This window comes from Neomonachus schauinslandi, chromosome 6 (genome assembly GCF_002201575.2).
Source record: "Neomonachus schauinslandi chromosome 6, ASM220157v2, whole genome shotgun sequence".
NCBI classification, from domain to species: Eukaryota; Metazoa; Chordata; class Mammalia; order Carnivora; family Phocidae; genus Neomonachus; species Neomonachus schauinslandi.
This window is the reverse complement of record NC_058408.1, coordinates 18,601,091-18,620,942: the sequence shown is the minus strand read 5'-3', so window position 1 is coordinate 18,620,942 and position 19,852 is coordinate 18,601,091. Positions and strand designations below refer to the sequence as shown.

Here is a 19,852-nt window from a genome sequence, read left to right as displayed (position 1 = left end):
TTATCTTTTTTATTTCATATTTTGAATAATTTTAGAATAAAATGCTAAAATGATTTTAAGTTACAAAGTTGACATTTTGTGGGGCGCCTGGGTGGCTCAGTTGGTTAAGCGACTGCCTTCGGCTCAGGTCATGATCCCAGGGTCCTGGGATCGAGTCCCACATCCGGCTCCCGGCTCAGCGGGGAGCCCGCTTCTCCCTCTGACCCTCTCCTCTCTCATGCTGTTCTCTCTCGCTCGCTCTCCAATAAATAAATAAATAAAATCTTAAAAAAAAAAAGTTGACATTTTGTTATCTTTGACAAGAGTTAGTTTGTTCTTTAAAAGATTTTTTAAATCTAAAATAAAAAATGTAATAAACTGTATTTGACATTATGCTTGCTAAGTGAGAAGTAACCAAATAGAGATAGACCTAGAAAAATGAGAGATATTTCTGTATAGATACCATGTTTTTAATTCTCTGCAGTTAATGTACTCTATAGATATTGTTAACCTATACCTATTACGTATAATGATAATTATCAATATGCATATGTTCTTGTGAGGTTTTTTCTGTATTTTCATGAATAATTTGTAAGGCAGCATATGACTAAAGGCTTATTTTAATTACTGTAACAATATACTATGTAAATCAGTGTCTTAAATGAGGACTTTTAATTTATAAGCAAGCACTATAATTATTTCCTTATATTTGATATTTTGGAAATGTATTTTTAAACATGTACTTATCTATTACCTTATCTTGCTGATATAATTTTAATAATTCCTCTTCATTCACTGTGTAAAGCATACAAATACACAATTTCTATATACTACTGTTGAATTAAATTATATCTCTATAAATTGTCCTTTTATTCTTTCTTTTTAAGATTTTATTTCTTTACTTGACAGAATGAGAGAGAGCACAAGCAGGGGGAGAGGCAGAGGGAGAGGGAGAAGCAGACTCCCCACTGAGCAAGGAGCCCAATGTGGGACTCGATCCCAGGACTCTGAGATCATGACCTGAGCTGAAGGCAGAGCTTAACCAACTGAGCCACCTTTTATTCTTTAGCAAGATTTTATTTTTTATATTAATTTAGGTTCCATTCTCCTTGATATTTACATAGCTATACTAGCTTTCCCTTGGTTCATATATTGTACAGTATATCTTTTTTCATTATTTTATTTTCCACCTTTTTGAAGATGTATATTTCAGCTATGTTTCTTGTAAGTAGCTTATATTTGAGGTAGCCTTCTCTTGACTATTTATGCATTTCTTACTTTTTAGAGTAATTTATGATGGCTATTACTCTTTTACTCTTTCCTTAGTGGTTATCCTGGAAATTACAACATACATACTTTTTTTATCAAAAATTGACATTTTATTTCTCCCTGGCCAATGTAAAGACCTTAGAATGTGTTAACTCTTCATTCCCCTCACAGTTTATGCATTCTTGTTTTATTATACATATACACACGTATTCAGAATAAGGTATCATATTTTTTTTAACCTACCCATATATTTAGGTTCGTCTACATATTTATATTTTCCATTCTTTTTCCTATCTGTGTTTTCAAACTTGAATCTGTTGTCATTTCCTTTCTGCCTGTAAGAGACACTTCAGAGTATCTGCTGGTCAAACATTAATTTAATTTATGTTTGAAGCATATCTTCAAGTAGGTGTATATTTCTTTTTTTTTTTTTTTTAGATTTTATTTATTTATTTGACAGGGAGAGACACAGCGAGAGAGGGAACACAAGCAGGGGGAGTAGGAGAGGGAGAAGCAGGCTTCCCGCTGAGCAGGGAGCCCCAGGCGAGGCTCGATCCCAGGACTCTGGGATCATGACCTGAGCCGAAGGCAGACGCTTAACGATTGAGCCACCCAGGCGCCCCAAGTAGGTGTATATTTCTAAGTTGACATATATTCATATGTTGTGAGTGACCTTGTGTTTCTGTTTAGGAGTTTAATCAGATTCTCTGTATGTCTCTCTGTGTCTCTCTGTGTCTGTTTCTCTCTCTCTCCCTAACTTAATCTCTTTCTCCCCAAAGTCTTACATAATTTGAATTTGTCCTAGAAGCAGAGGGGAATCACAGCTAGATTCTGAAAAGTAGCACTTTCTCATTAGCAAGTGTGAATATCACTAAATGAAGAGATTGGAAGCTCTTCCAATCTCTAGTTTACTGGCTTTCAAACTTAACTTGTACCTGACTCACCTGGGGGTGCTTCTTAACACAAATTGCTGAGCAGCATCCCCAGCATTTTTGATTCATCAGGTCTGGAGTGAGGCCCAAGAATGTGCATTTCTAGTAAGTTGATTTTGTTATTGTCTCTCAGCTCTAAACCCACCCTCGATGCCCCTCCTCCTGATGCTGGAGCTGGGACCCCTCTAACCGATTTCTTTTTTTTTAATTATGTTATGTTAATCACCATACATTACATCATTAGTTTTTGATGTAGTAGGATGGTCCTTAGAGACTTCTATTACCTATATTATGACCTGAAAATTATGTCCCAATTCAGCTATGGTTGTTGTGGAGTAGAGTAATTACTTAGACTTCTCGTTCTATCATAAAACTCCAAAGAACTTTCACAATTAAGTACACATAATCCTTACAAAGATCCATTATATACATAAATTATTTTATGCTCATCTCTCAATTCTGGAGCACATCAAGTGTTTAGGACTAGGTCACACAGCTGGTAAATGGAAGAACTGTTTTTTGAACCTGATTCTTCTGATGCCTATAACTCTGTTCCTTCCACTTCATACATGCTGTGGTTCCAAAATAATTCTCACCTATTAAGTTCTTCAAATATAATTTTTAAAAATGAGCTGTACTGGAGAGGTCAATAAACTCAATAACTTGTGATAGCTGATTGAATTGATAGGGAAAGTTAGGAAACAGAAAGAGGAAATTTCAATATCACCCTATTTCATTCTTTATTGACTTTGCAACCCTGATAAATCCAAATATCTCAAGGCCTTTAATTATTTAATTGATAAGTTTAAAATTTATATCTATTATAACATTCGAGTCACTTCATAGATATAAATTATCTAGGCAAACCCCAAGAAACTGGATGAATAAACTGAGCTACTGATTTTGGCTCACATAGTATATTTTAGTTGAAAGGCCATCTTGCAAATAGAACAGTGCATTTATATATACGTCATAGTTTATTAAAAAACGAAAAAAACAACATCTTACAACTGAGTTTTGTTCTGGTCAAGCATGTTTTGAATTTCTCTGCAGATACTTTTTTTACACCCATTCTAAGTGTACAATAATGCATTGCCATGTCATATAGAAGATCAATGTACTAATTACATTAAATTTGTTAATATCTGACATGTATTTGCTCTAAAAGCTTTGTCAATTGAAGGAAAGTCTAGTCTTTCCTTTTAAAAAGAAAGATACGAAGTTTTTATCTATGACAGAAACTACTGTCTGCTTCAGCAACAGAAATTCAGAATTCTGAACATGGAATATTTATGAAGAAACACATTATGATTAAATAACACATTCTTTCTCTATATAATGCTCCCTGTGCTTTTATTACTATTAAAGCCCTGTATAGACTGAGTTCAGGACACACAGCAGAGAGTGAGGAGCCCCCCATGGTGCTTCAACCAACTCTCATCATTAATTATATACTCTAAGTGGCATATTAGGAATCTTAGGAAGTGTCTTTGCTACACAGGCAAAAACGATGATTGGAAAGATAAGATGCAAGATGAGAAATCACTGCTACCCCATGAAGTCAAATGGTAAGAACATTGTGATCGACTGTGTGCAAGGCCATTGTTAAATTGAGCAAAATCAAGACTGACAGAAAACTCTGGGGTTGGCAATCAGTAAGTCACATTTTGTTACATGCACAAGCATCAGAATCTATTTTATGAAACATATAGCAAAAAAACAAAAAAAAAGGGAAAAAAGAAAAAAAAACAGGAGGCACTGCAAGGAGGAAAAATATTTTAAATGTGTTTTGGAGTTAATCTTCCCATAGTTTTAAGAAGATAAATGGCAAATATATTAAAGTCAATAACAGAAAAAAATTTATGATTGTAATAAAAAATACCAAGGTCAATAACCTCAGATAACATTACATGAGGCATAGAAATAAATCTGAAACTTCAACTCAGTTGTGAATCATGAAATTACCACCAGATTTTAAACATAGAATTACTAATTAAGATTTTAAAAGATAAAAGTAGAGTAAAAGCAATGATAAATCACAAGGATATCTTTAAAAACATTGTGACTCTAAATAGCCTTCTAGAAAAATTTTCAGATGTAGAACCCTATAATTTGTAATAACAGAAAATTATTTTAGACTCTGAAATCTCTATAGAAACCTTTTTGTTTCAAAAAGAAGCATTTTGCTGATGTATGGATCAAATAAATTTCAAGTGTCATTTCACATTTATATGAAATACAGAAATAACTTATATTACAATCATTTAACATCCTGAAGTCATATTAATGGATAGTCCATATTTGTCTGCCAAACAAATTTTGGTATTTCTTGTAATTGCAAATGTTCTTTTTTTTTTTTTTTTTTAAGTACACTCCACACCCAGCATGGAGACTAGTGTGGGACTCCAACTCACGACCTTGAGATCAAGACCTGATCCAAGATCAAGAGTCAGCCGCTCAACAGACTGAGCCACCCAGTGCCCCAAATTGCAATTGTTCTTAATAACTTTTAGATTTACATGAATTGTAAGTCCCTTTCCACTTCCCAAAGAATAACATCTCTAAGTCATTCATTCATTCATTTATTCATAACTGATACCATCTTCTTGCTCTGCTGCTTATACAGTTGTGAGTACGGTCTGTTCCGTGCTCTCAAAGATCTCAGATTCTAGTGAATGAGAGGACATCAAAAGTAAGATAGACACCTTTAAAGACAAAAATTAAAGGTAAAAACAATACATGTCATTGGGTGACCTAGTTTGAGGAAAATTTATAAAAGTCTTAATGTATGTAGAAGTGATCCATTTAAAGTGGCATCAAGATCATGAAATATTTAGGCATAAGTTTAACAAGTTAATATTAAACTAAAGAAATCAAGACAGTTTTGTATTGGTTTAAGGGCAGATATAGAGGAAGGCAACGGAATAAAGTCCAGAAATAGAGCTACACATACATGGCCAATTGATTTTCAATACCTGTAGCACAACACTCAATCAGCAAAGTGCAATCCTTTGGAAATCATGGAATGCATGAATTATGAAAGAAAAAATGATAAATTGGACTTTATCAAAATTAAATTTTCCTCTTTGAAAAATAATATGTATGTGTGTGCATGTATGTGCATGTGTGTTGCTATTGACATATAATTTGGCCAAAGAATTTGTGTTGACAGTTCTGAAAGAAACTTTTACAATTTAATAATAAAAACAACAAAGATTAAGGAGGGCACGTACTGCATGGAGCACTGGGTGTTACACGAAAACAATGAATCGTGGAACACTACATCAAAAACGAATGATGTATTGTATGGTGACTAATATAACATAATAAAATTAAAATAAATCAAAAAACAAACAAACAAACAAAGCGACCCATGTAACTAGGACCAAGGTCAAGAAATAGACCATTGCCAGCGTTCCAGAATACAGACTCTCTATTCCTCCCAATAACAACCCACAAAACAACAATAACAACAACAAAGATGACAAAGAAAGGATTTTTTTTTTTCAAGATTTTATTTATTTATTTTACAGAGAGAGAGCACAAGCAGGGGAGCAGCAGAGGGACAGGAAGAAGCAGGCTCTCCGCTGAGCAGGGTGCCCGACATGGGACTCAATCCCAGGATTCTGGGATCATGACCTGAGCTGAAGGCAGACACTTAACCAACTGAGCCACCCAGGTGTCCCTGAACGGGCAAATTATTTGAAAATATAGTGCAGAAAACAAGATAGAAAAATGACCAATTCACACTTAATAAAGTGTTTGTGATTACTCATCTAGGAATAGAAAACTAAATCCACAATGAAAAACCCATTAAGAGCTAAAATTAAAAAGACTAACAATACCATGTGTCGGTAAGGGTGTCAATCAACTTAGATATTCATTTATGCTGGCGGGAATATTAAAATGGTAAAACCTCTTTGGAAAACAATTTGACAGATTATAAAGTTAAACCTCTATCTATCCTATGATCTTGTAATATAACTTCCAGAAATTTTCAAAAGAGAAATGAAAACATTTGCTTATCCTAAGACAGGTACGTGATTGTTCATAGCACTATAACTGTAAGAGCAGAAAACTGGAAACAATTCAAGTGCATATCAACAAATGAGTAAACAAACATATTGCGGTATATTCATGAAATGTAATATTATTCAAATATAAGAAGTAGTGAACTACTGATATCCGTAACACTACACATAAATTTCAGAAACATTATGCTGAACAAAAGATATCAGACTGTACATGATCCCAGGGTCCTGGGATCGAGCCCCTTATCTGGCTCCCTGTTCGGAGGAGAGCCTCTTTCTCCCTTTTCCTCTGCCGCTTCCACTGCTTGTGCTCTCCTGCTCTCTCGTTCTGTCAAATAAATAAATAAAATCTTAAAAAAAAAAAAAAGATGTCAGACTGTAGAATTCCATTTTTATGGAAATTTAAAAAACTTAGAAAAAATAGGTTTAATCTATAATCAACAGTTTCCTAGGGCCAGGGGAAGGTGGAAAAGTAGGAGTGTTTGTATGGGAAATTTGGGGGTGAGAGAAGTGTTCTATAATTTGATTGTGATAGAGGTTACACAGGTGTATAAATTTGTTAAAACTTTTGAAATACATCCTTCAGTGGATGCTTTTAAATATATGCAAGTGGTACTTAAATAAAGTTGATTAAAACAATCCAAAGAAATGTTATGCTGCCATAAGAAATTAATTATTACAAAGAATATTTAAAAACATGAGAACCCATCCTTCATATAGTATTACATAAAATAAGCAGGATAAAATATTAGGTTAAATATTCTTAAATCCATGGAGTATGAGAAAGAGGGAGAAATAAACCAAATGTAAAGAGTCAAATGCATTAATTCAATAAGTAAAATGCATTAACTCAGCAAGTTAATTCTGGGCTGTGTCATCTACAAGGTACTATTGTACGTTTTAGGTACACAGAATAAAAACATTTCCTGTTACTCTAAATTGACTAAATTCACATTTAATTAATTTTCAGAAAACTAAATCTTAAGTCTCCATTTTTATTCTGTATTTGTGTATTATATTTGTAAGATCAATATTCCATAATTGTAGGGTTACCAAAAGAGGTGGCTGTTCAGTGTGTCAAATCATAATTAAAAATAAAATCTTAATTTGGTTAGCAAACAACACTAAAAGAAGAGCTCAGAACAGAATAGCCAGATCAGGAAGTTTGGTAACAAGATTCTCTGCAAATATACATATTAAGCTACACAAAAAATGTGAATTTACAAAATGGATAAAAATTAGGAAGAATTTCTAATGGTGGTGAAGAAATTCACCTTGCAATGCTCCATCCTGGACTCAGGGCCTTAAAACAGTTGATATTAAAAATTCAAGATAATTGACTCATCATAGAGAAGCCAAGGAGGAAATGGGATAGAAGCTAAATTTCACCAGAATTCTTCTTACCCCTCACATCACTTTGTCTCCTCCCTCTGTCCCACCGTACACACCTTAAAAAAAAAAAATTATTTTAAAAATAATTTTATTGAACTTATTTAATTCAAATACCATACAATTAATTCTTTAAAAGTGTACAATTCAGTGTTTTATGTACACCTACAGAGCTGTACAAACGTCACTAATTTTAAAAAATTTTCGTCGCTTTAAAAAGAAAACTTAATGCTCATTAGTAGTTACACTCACTCCCCTCCCCTTCAAACACCTGGTAACACCAATCTACTTTGTATCTCTATGAATTTGCCAATTCTAGATATTTCATATAAATGAAATCATATAGTATGCATCTTTTGTGATGGGCTTCATTTTATATGCAGTATTATGTTTTCAAGGTTCTTCCATTCATTTTTATTGCCAAATAATATCCTATTTTTGGAAGGAGAGAGGATCAGATGTGCAATTATATGCCAATTCATGGGGTTTAGCCAATAGTTTGGCTGGATGGTCAGTGAGATGGAAGAACATAATTTGAAAATCAGTGACAAGGAAACTTGAAGAGTTTCATGTATTGATCCTCTGAATGGACAAAAAACATGAAGTTATTTGTGTCCCATGTGAATGCCCCTCAAAAGGTGACCTCAACAAGGGGGAATTTCAATAATCAAAGTAACAGAACAATGACCTGTTTTGTGGTTATCAGTCAGACTCTTTCCCCAGCTGCCCCCTGTAATGCCCGGTGGCCATGTTGGCACGGATGAAGCGTATGCCTAGGCTCAGCAATGTGACTTCCACTCACCAAAGCCAATCTGACAATGGCTACCCCTGAATGTTCAGTACACAAGCACCAGATACCAGCACTGAGTTTCACATATGGCACCATTCCCCAGGTTAATCAGCCAGCTACCTGGTAGCATGTTGATTGAATTGGACTCCTTCCATATTAGAAGGGGAATCCGTATTTTGATCTTATTCAAGTAGACAGTCTGAATATAGATTTGCCTTCCCTGCACCGAATGTTTCTGCCTAAAATATCATCCAAGGACTTACAGAATTCCTCATCCACCATCATGGTATTCCACACAGCATTTCTTCTCATCATTATTTCACAGCAAATAAAGTGAGTCTCATGGAATTCAATGGTCTTACCATGTTCTCCAGCATTCTTAAGCAGATGGTTTGCTAGAATGCTAGAATAGCCTTTTGAAGACTCAATTATAGCACCAGTTGGGTGACAGTGACTTGCAGATTTGAAGCCAAGTTCTCCAGAAGGCTTCATATGCTCTGAATCAGTTTCCAATATTTCGTACTGTTTCTTCCATAGTCAGGATTCATGAGTAAGGAATCACAGGTTATTTCCCCCTGAGGAATCCCTGTGACTCTTACTCAGTTCTTGCCGTGGTCATTCAGCCCTTCAGTAGTTTTCTATGAGTGTGTTTTTCCTCATCACACTGAACCATCTGATGTGTCCACTAATTGGCTTTAATAGCTATACAACCTGTCACTTCAAATGGCATGCTGGAACCTTGGGGGGACCTTTTATCTTGGGAACCATACGTAATCATCAATTTTGTTCTGTACTACAATGTTAGTGACAATTGCATCTTTTGAAAGCCAGCTCTCTTTCTGAATCTAAATGTGAAAAAAAAGTAAAAAAGAAAAAAAAAAAAGGAAGGAAGGAAAGAAAAATTAAAAAAGAGGAAGGGAGGAAGAAAGAGAGAAGGAGGGAATAAAGGAAGGAAGGAAGATGTGAAGGAAGGAAGGGAGGAAAAACAGCCTCTGTTTTCAGCTTTCTCATAGTACAGAGCGGGTTTTCCTACTTGAGCAGGAGTTAGTCCCAGAGTTAGGTGGTTTTGAATAACCATATCTCTCATTGCCTGTTTTGTTTACTTTAATAATTTTCTTATTCTAGGGATGCTTGGATGGCTTAGTCAGTTAAGCGGCTGCTTTCAGCTCAGGTCACGATCCCAGGGTCCTGGGATTGAGTCCTGCATCAGGTTTCTTGCTCAGCGGGGAGCCTGCTTCTCCCTCTCCCTCTACCGCTCCCCCTGCTTGTGCTCTCTCTCTGTCTCTCTCTCTCTGACAAATAAATAACAAAATCTTTAAAAAATAATAATAATTTTCTTATTCTAATGTTTGGGCTTTTTCCTCCTTCTTCTGTGTTCAAGAGTTTCCACATATCATATTTCCCTCCAACTCAAAGTAGTATTCACCACTCCTTCCTTTGGACTATACAGGAATAGTTTTTGGAGCTCATGATTTATCAAGGTTAATGATGAAATACACAAAGTTCCAGGCATTTTTATCACTCTTCTATAAATTGTATCACAAATTATCTCTGCAGATTTTGACTATATGCCTTACAAGTGTACTTCTGAAATTCTATTTTTTTTCATTAAAACTTGTCCAAAATGTCAGCATCACACGAAGATATTTGAAAAGATAAAGCAATATAAATTTTACATGCAGAAATCCTGATATCCATAAAAATTAATAAATGGATATTTTTACTTGAAAATTTTCTGTATTCATTTTTAATATTTAATCAAAAATTATCAAGACAATGTTTATTCAGATTTTAATCATCACACATATGGTCTCTAACTTTTTTGTTTTTATATATTGGCATATTGCTCAACCTATCATGAAGCATGTTTTTAATTTTGCATAGTTCTAAAAGGTAATTTTTAATTTGATATAAACATTATGTATAATATAGTGTTTTATATAGTTATGTATGATCATATACAAATGTTATCTATAAATATACATATATTTATAAATATATGTAAAAAGAATTTTCGGTTTATATAACATTTTCAGCTTTCCATTTTCTATTATGAATTATATTATTCTTGATCATTAAATGATTTTGATAAATATCAGAAGGATTTGACATTTTCATATTTTCTCACTTAAAATCTTTTTAAAAGATAATTCACTCAGAATCTGTATGAAAAATGATTTTAATTTTGCTTCCTTCTCAGTTTAAAATGACAGCTAGCTTCCAAGAAAAATTTGAATAGTAATAATAGTAATTGAAAATTTGAAGTCAAAATTCAAAACCATGACAGAAATCTTTAATTAAGATTATTTCCAAATTTGATCATGTACAATTGAGAAATTTACATTTTTATGGTATTTTCCACTTGCAATTTAATGGGAATGTAGTGTTATGCACCAAAAAGTTGAGATTTATGCCTTTAAGTATTTCATAATACTTGGGAGAAAAATGTAAATAATACATTATGGAAAAAAATATATGATATGTAAATATCTATAGCTAGGGTATGAATTTGCTTTTAAAAGTTTACAGCATTATATATTTTCAAAAACCTGTAGTCCAAAACAAACAAACAAACAAACAAACAAACAAAAAACCTGTAGTCCAGAGGGGAATATGCATATTTCTTTAGACAAATGGTAACACAATCTTCATGTCCCCAGGGCAGATGTGAAGACACATAATTTATATATTCAAAATGCCTGATTCTAAAGAAAACAAATAAGGGAAAAATCCCTTTGAAAAACAGATTGGTGAGGAATTTCAACAGTATTCTACCCCAGGTCTTTTACACAAGGATATATATTAACAGGAAAGGAAATACAGGAAACTATGAGGATGATGGGGGGAAATATAAGGAGCCTGAGTGAAAATATTGCTACATCAGACCCATGAACATTACAAAAAATATTGAAAATACTTAAGGATTACTACAGTAATTAGAATTACTTCAAACCTCCTCATTTTAATTAGTTCGGTGAAACGTTAATGTTTACTTGACCAAATCTGATCTCCTAGAAGCTGACCTACCAGAAAAGAAGCTGGCTCAGGCAGAACACCATAGAAAGCTGTCAAAGGCTAGTGGTTAGGCAATCACTTCTGGTCTAGAACGAGACTTGGGCCTGGACCTCTGATCCTGCCAATGAAAGGCTTGTGCTTTTGCATCCACAAATACTGGACTGGCAGGATAGGACTGGAGCTAAAATTCTGCCCTGTTGCATTGTTATTTAATCTTGACCCTGATCCCACTATGAGGGTGCTACTTTATCATTCATGCAGCTCGAGAGCATGTGGCCTAAGGATCAGCATCCCTTTCCTGGAGTGTGACATCGTGCCCTGCTAGACTTCTGGGTATGTACCAGGACACCGGGGACCCACATCCCTGCTATCACTCCTACCTCTGTGAGTTTCCCAATGATCACACTTCCAACACTCCTGGCATTTGTGCACTTGACAATTTGCTCTTGTTTGTGGTACAATTGATTCCACAGTCAAGTTTAAGAATAAGCTGTGTTGGGCGCCTGGGTGGCTCAGTCGTTAAGCGTCTGCCTTTGGCTCAGGTCATGATCCCAGGGTTCTGGGATAGAGTCCCACATTGGGCTCCCTGCTCGGTGGGAAGCCTGCTTCTCCCTCTCCCACTCCCCCTGCTTGTGTTCCTGCTCTCGCTATCTCTCTCTCTGTCAAATAAATAAATAAAATCTTTAAAAAAAAAAAAAAGAGAATTAGCTGTGTTATGTTCTTTGAGAAAAACAGGAGTTTTTTTGTTGTCGTTGTTGTCGTTGTTTTGTTTTAGGTTACTTTGGTCACTTAGAATTACCAAAACAGCCATATTATATTGCATCTTACTATTCCTTTTCTTCTCAATATTTAAAGATATTTGCAAGGCATTTAATTCTTATTTCATACCAAACTATTTTCATAAAAGAATAAGGAAAGAAGCTGACAAGATTATTTGGTGATATGCTTTACCATGGGTACACTGGTCTACTGTTAGAATATCATCATCTAAGGGAAGCTAACTCAGTTACAGGTTTACACGGAGTTGAAAACCTAACTTATTTTCTTACACAATAATTAGTGATTGCTATCTGCAACATGACTACGTAGCTACCAAAGTTAGGCCTATAGTAGGGATTTTGCTTAGTCAAAGTTGTCAAAGGCCCACCAGAGAATAGCACCTAATTTGTGATATGACAGTTGAGTAGAAAACGAGCAAGAATAGATGAAAAGGAATCTTATCGCAGGTAGGCAAACAGCAAGTGTAAAGGACATAAGCAAGAGGGAGCATGACAGATAGAAGAGAATGAAATAAAGTAGTGTTTTGATCAAAGAGGGTAAAAAAGTTTCGTACAACCTGCAGTTGGAGAATTTGGTTGGGGCCAGGTCATGTGGCTTATAAACCAAACTGGGGAATTGTTAATTGATCCAAGACCATTTTTAAGGGCAAAGAATCATAACTAGGGGAATGATACAATTATATGAGCTTTGAAAAAATATCTTTATGTTGTAGAGAATTCAGAGTAGATCCAGTTAAGAGATGCTTTCAGTAGTCCAAATGAGAAATAATGAATTCTTGGGCAAAGGTTATGGTGGTATAGTCAAAGAAAATTGATGAGAATAAAGTTATTTACTGTGTTGCATGTACTTGCTGATGATTGATAATGGAGGAAATGTAAGAAAGCAATTCAAGAATGACTTACACGGGGCACCTGGGTGGCTCTGTTGGTTAAGTGGCTGCCTTTGGCTCAGGTCATGATCCCAGGGTCCTGGGATCGAGTCCCACATCGGGCTCCCTATTCAGCAGGGAGGCTGCTTCTCCCTCTCCCTCTGCCTGCCTCTCTGCCTCCTTGTGCTCTCTATCTCTCTGTCAAATAAATAAATAAAATCTTTAAAAAAAAAAAAAAAAGAATGACTTACACAGTTGATTGGATGGCGGTACCATTCCCTGAGATTGGGACAAGTGGAGAAAGAGTAGGGTTTGAGGAAAAAGATGGTGAGTTCAGTTTTGAGTTTATTGATCTGGAATGCTTTGTGACATTCTTCTAATAGGAGATATTTTATGATCAGTTGTACACATCAATCAGAAGCCCTGCAGAGAAGTCTGGAATGGTAGCATACATGCTCTATTTATTTGCAAATAGGTTTCCTATAAAATAGAAACAACAGTGGATCATTTAAGCAGAAGTGTGTGTTTATTGGAAGGATTTTTATTAGCTCAAGGGTTTTCTAATATGATCACAAAGTCTGGACTCAGAAAGCAATCAAGAGCAAAGAATGCAAGGTAGCCAGATCCAAGCAAAAATCGTACCACCAAGTCCATCTGGTGCCAACATTGATACCCCCTCATCTCCTACACCTCCTACCCCTTTATGCCACAGGGTATTGGATCTTGCTGCTGTTATGCCTACTGCTAACATGAAAATCACCCTTTTACTGGTGTGATGATTTGTCCTCCTAGTAGGAGATTTAAATTGCTAGGCATGTGCCCCTGATTATCTAACCCAGAACATAAGCTTGTGATGGAAAAGTGCATCTTTGTAAGCTTCTCTGTGTCCCAACTGGTCTCATTCAGTGGAGAATTCTTCACTCATAGGAATGGCTTTCAGACAATGAGCAAGCAATATTATGACAAATGTCCAATCCAGTCCATGCATTATACTATGTAATAGATTTTAAGAAATCTCTTAAGGAGACAATATAGTTGAGAAAATGAAAATACTTCCATTTAGAAGTTCAGCTATGTATTTATTCCTCTATGGCCGAAAATGTCTCAGAAAGGTTTCATTGTGACTTTCCTTAATTTTTATACCGATACATCCTTGTGTGTTTGTTCCATTGACTTCATATCCCGAGTTTACCCTTTTGTGATTGCTTTCATGCTGGAGTATAGCAAAGAATTATACATAACAAGAGGTTAATCTCACAAGTCCTCTCTTTTAAATGATACTCTGCATCTGAGCATTATCACTTCTAATAAGGCAGGGAGAAAGGGGTGAATTATTGATGGTTTAGACTGATGGTTAAAAATAATGACTCTGATTTTATTTTTTTTATTATTTATTTATTTATTTTTAAAGATTTTATTTATTTTTTTGACAGAGAGAGACATAGTGAGAGCAGGAACACAAGCAGGGGGAGTGGGAGAGGGAGAAGCAGGCTTCCTGCAGAGCAGGGAGCCCAATGTGGGACTCGATCCCAGGACCCTGGGATCATGACCTGAGCCGAAGGCAGACACTTAACGACTGAGCCACCCAGGCGCCCAACTCTCTCTGATTTTAAAGGTGAATTAGTGTTGAGGTAAATTATCATTTTTTTGGCACAGTCTATCTGCTATAATCCGAATTGGGTCCCCCCAAATTCAGATATTGGAGCCCTAACAACCCCTCACCTCCAAGTAACTGCACTGGACATAGGGCCTTTAAGGAAGTAGTTTAGGTTAATGAGGACATAGGGGTGGTGCCTTGGGTGCCCTTATCAAAAGAGGAAGAAACCAAAGTTTTCTCTTCACAATGTGAGAACACAGTCAGAAGGCAGGAAGAGAGCTCTCTGGAGAAATTAAACATGGTGATACTTTGATCTTGGACTTCTCAGCTTCCAGAACTGTGAAAAACAAATTTCCGTTGTTTAAGCATCCCAGTTTATGGTATTTTTTTTATGGAGCCTAAGAAGACTAAAATGCTATTGGCCTTTTACTGATTTAGTACTCCCTGTAGTTTTGGGAAAAGATGATAAGACGGGCATATTCCAACTCTGAATGATGGAGAGCTACCAAGATCACTAGTTATACTGCAATATCGTGATAATATTTGAAGAATTTTGTGTGAATGCATAGAATAAAAATGATTGTATTAAACAAGTCATTTTACTTATATATAAATACAGTTTTCTGAATTCTAATGCAACAATAAATTATACACATTATTATAAATAAATCAGCTATTTATATATTAGACAGAATTTATTAATGAGAATATTTACTAAGAACTAGTTTATATAAACATATGTTGGGACACTTGGGTGGCTCAGTCGGTTAAGTGTCCGGCTCTTGATTTTGCCTCAGGGTTGTGAGATCAAGCCCTGCGTTGGGCTCAGTGCTGGAACTTAAGATTCTCCCTCTCCCTCTGCCCCTCCCTGCCCTCTTCTCTCCCCCTCTCTCTTAAAAAACTAAATAAATTGGGGCGCCTGGGAGGCTCAGTCGTTAAGCGTCTGCCTTCGGCTCAGGTCATGATCCCAGCGTCCTGGGATGGAGCCCCGCATCAGGCTCCCTGATCAGCAGGAAGCCTGCTTCTTCCTCTCCCACTCCCCCTGCTTGTGTTCCCTCTCTCGCTGTGTCTCTCTCTGTCAAATAAATAAATAATATCTTTAAAAAAAAAACTAACTAAATTAATTAATAAATAAGTAAATATATGTTAATAATGAAATCATCAAAATGTATTAAAACCTGCTAGTATCCATGTGTGGGATATGCAGCAATATGAATATATTAAGAGTTTACATTTTATTTATTTATTTATTTGAGAGAGAGTACAAGGGAGTGGAGGGAGGGGCAGAAGGCGAGGGAGAGATACAAGCTGACTCCATGCTGAGCACAGAGCCTGACGTGGGGTTTGATATCAGGACCCTGAGATCACGACCTGAACCAAAACCAAGAGTCTCCTGCTTAACCAACTGAGCCACCCAGGTGCCCCAAGAGTTTACATTCTTTCATGTTACATGTATATTTATTTGCAAATATAATAGCCCTTTGAAAAGTTGTACATTTTTCTTACTTGTTAGGAAAATGTTGACTTTAAAATGTCTACTATTAATTACTCAGGCTTAATAACAAATAGTGCATTATTTTCTAGTAGTGAATAAGGATTTTTACAGATTTTCAAAGCCAATTAAGACCTTATCAAAGGAATTTAGCAGTAAGTGTTAAAATTTTTTTTACCAGAAATATAAAGTTATTTTATATTATCTGTGGCCAAAACTTGTACCTTTCATTCCTAATCATTCCTCTCAGTTTTTAATTGATTATATTGTTTTTCCTTCCATGTCATATAATTAAAATATAATTAAATCTATAAGAAATTGAATGTATATATTATTTTATTTAACTAAGAAAACTTTAGGGCCTTTAGTGTTGTCTTATAAACAATATTTATTTTAAAATATGTTTGCCTTGTCCCTGAGGAATATCATTAATTGATGCAGGAGAGGACAGAAAATTAACTTAGGAGTCTCTAGCACATATGTGCAAATTGATTTTAAACATAGTTCTTTCAATATTATTAATGTACATTCATATTTATAATATTTAGGGAAATTAATTCTCTTACCTTGTAATTTTCAATAATTAATTCCTTTTACAATCCTGATTAAAAGTATTTTTTCTTATAATTAATAATCTCAATTGTTTAATTATATGTATTAACGTGTTAGTCAATAGTATACGTAAAAGCACAAACTGCTACATTAGTTCGATTACAGTTCTTCCTAGACCTCGATTAAAATTCATCAAAAAGAAATAGGGGGTCGCAGCAGCTCGGGAGGCCGGAGGATCTGCAGAGGCCAGGCAGCCCAGCTTCGCGAAGGCTCTCGGCGTGCCAGGGCCGCCACCCCGATGCCCGAGGAAGGTCAGCTCCGCCGAGGGGGCTGCGAAGGGAGCCCAAGAGGAGGTCACGAGGTTGTCAGCTAAACCTGCTCCTGCAAAAGTGGAAACGAAGCCAAAAAAGGCGGCAGGAAAGGGTAAGTCTTCAGACAAAAAAAGTGCAAACAAAGGGGAAAAGGGAGCAAAGGGTAAACAGACTGAAGTGGCTAACCAAGAAACGAAAGAAGACTTACCTGCAGAAAACAGAGAGACTAAAAATAAGGAGAGTCCAGCCTCCGATGAAGCAGGAGAGAAAGAAGCCAAGTCTAATTAATACCATAAACCATATCTTATCAGTGGTCCCTGTCGCCCTTCTTGTGCAATCCAGAGGAATATTTTTATCAACTATTTTGTAAATGCAAGTTTTTTAGTAGCTCTAGAAACATTTTTAAGAGGAGGGAATCCCACCTCATCCCATTTTTTAGGTGTAAATGCTTTTTTTTAAGAGGTGAAATCATTTCCTGGTTGTTTATTTTTTTTGGTACAACCAGGAAATAGTGGGATATTGAATGTGGGAGGCTTTGATTGTCTTGGATGTCAGCTCAGTATTCCATAGATGGGGTAGTTTTTATATCCTATAATACCAAGCATACTAAATGGCAATTTGGAGTCAGTCGTGCATTTACTATGTCTTGAATATTTTAAATTACTTCTATTCCCATGTTGTTTTTGGTAGAATTGTTTCTTAAAGAAAACCATTCCTAGATCTTGGCTCTCCCAGTCAGAATTCTTGTGCACTCTGTAACATCTTGCTGGTGGTAGTCCAGTTTTCCTAGTAACTCTGTTAATGTGCTATGCAAGATTGAGAATTTGAGTATGTAGTGTATATGATATTAAATTGTGAATTAATGGGACTTAACAATGTAACAGTGTATCAGCATTTGAAAATCTTGGTGCTTGATATACTGTTAAGGAAAATTTGCCTCCAAATTTTAAGCCGGAAGGTCACTGGAATAACTTAAAAAAAAAAAAAAATCACAACTACATAGTTTTTTAGATTTTTGGTACATACGTTAAGAATTGTGTACAAATTGAAATGTCTGTACTGATCCTCAAAACAACCAATAAAAACTCAATTAAGAAAGAAAAAAAGAAATAGTTAGATTGGACAATGTGGATTTTTCTGAACTGAATATTTGGTTTGAGCGTTAAAGGAAAGCTGCTGAAAAGATAAAATTTTCATGAGAAAGAGAACATGATTACATTTCAAACCTCTTTTAAATATATTTGCATGATGATTTTAATCAATCAATAACATCCTATGATGCTATATGAAATTTACAATTTCTCAATTAAATTTTAATTTCAATAGTCATTATTTTGCCTTGTTCTCCCCTTACTAGATTATGAAAATCATCACCTTTTAACTATAGCGAATTTCAGCTTCAAACTTCCCTTCCTCTTTGTAGTGCAGTGCAGGCAGGTGACCTAGGTCCCACAATTCAGACCCAATTTGAGATTCAATTTTTATTTTTATTTAATTTATTTATTTATTTGAGAGAGTGAGAGAGAGACAGAGAGAGAAGGATCAGGGGGAGGGATAGAGGGCAAAGGATAAGCAGACACCCCACTGAGCAGGGAACCAGACATACATGGGGCTTGATCCTGGGACTCCAGGATCATGACCTGAGCCACCCAGGCATCCCAAGATTCAATTTTTCAAGTTGCAAATTAAAGAAACAGATATTTGGTTGAATCAATATTCTGAAAGGAATGGAATGGAGGCATCTCGCTTTTGGGGGCGGAAGTTGTCCTGAGTCAAATAGTTAGCCCTGCTCTGACACATTAGACAGCATACTGGAAAGTATCATAGGAAAGACCAAGAATAAATATTACACTAAAAGAAAAGCATACTTTTACATGTAGATGTATTCAAATTCATCACTCCATGTTTCTCTTTCTTATAAAAGTTTTCCAAGTGTCCATTTTTGGTCTAATGCAATGGGGTAGTTTCTGGATATTTTAATTTAGGAGTTGTTTGCTATTTCCTCCCCTAAGGAGAAGCCAGTGTCAATTACAGTGCTGAGTGTTTTGTTTTTTATTGTTTTCAGTCTCAACTGGCTATATGGTATAAAACCAAGGTGCTTTCTGTTTGTAAAAGTTAACCATTAAATAAAATGACTTTTATAAACTTCCCTTTGAGAACCAGAACTCAGAGGACTCATCACAGAATTTTTTTACTCTAGTAGGAAATTTTTAATCCAGAGAATTTTTACGCTAATCTTTAGAGCACTAGATACAAGGGCAGTTCTCTTACTTACAGAAAGTTTAAAAAAGTCCTCTTGGCCATGGCAGAGAAGTAGAGGAAAGGGAGAGCGAGATAGAGGATGGGTATGAATAGAGATAATTAGAAATCTCAGAGAGATTTCTGCTCCACTTTTCTCCTAAAATTTTGGAAAACAACAACTTTCAACAGTTGTACAGTAGATTACATTGTGGCATTTTAGAGAGAAAAGGAACCTGAAATAGTACCACCTTGTTTCTCCTGGACTATGTATGTGATGGAGACTATCCAAGTTTTCAAGAGGGAGATTGTTCTGAACAGCTGCTTTGGACCCAGTGAGGTCTGGGATTAGGATCAGATAAGTATAAAATGGGAATTCCTCTTAATATGATGGCCTAAGAAGGAACATGACTGGAAATTTCTGCAAAGAAGCCAGTTTGACTGGAGGAGAGTGATTACAGTTATAGTAGTAACAGACTAGGGGATAAAAGGAGGATTAAAGTTTCAGGATCTTGGGAGCCATGGTAACGATTTTGGTATTTGTTCTAGATAAATAGGAATCTATTGACCATTTTTAGCAGAGGACTTATAGGAGATATTTTTTTAAAA

General features: G+C 35.5%; 1 protein-coding gene across 1 annotated transcript; it reads left to right on the top strand.

The window, feature by feature from the left end:
- The first annotated feature begins 13,661 nt into the window (after nt 1–13,661).
- Nucleotides 13,662–17,293, top strand: LOC110577348 (non-histone chromosomal protein HMG-14-like). The gene is made up of 2 exons (XM_044916038.1): nt 13,662–13,823; nt 16,901–17,293. The coding sequence occupies exons 1-2, from the start codon at nt 13,662–13,664 to the stop codon at nt 17,291–17,293; spliced, it is 555 nt and encodes a 184-aa protein (XP_044771973.1).
- The last annotated feature ends 2,559 nt before the right edge of the window (nt 17,294–19,852 follow it).

What these genes read in the sequence shown, in the direction of transcription:
- LOC110577348 (XM_044916038.1), top strand. Translation starts at nt 13,662, where the DNA reads ATGCAAGGTAGCCAGATCCAAGCAAAAATCGTACCACCAAGTCCATCT. An exon ending in TGAAAATCACCCTTTTACTG is followed by an intron (nt 13,824 to 16,900) that starts GTGTGATGATTT and finishes AAAAAGAAATAG; the next exon opens with GGGGTCGCAGCAGCTCGGGA.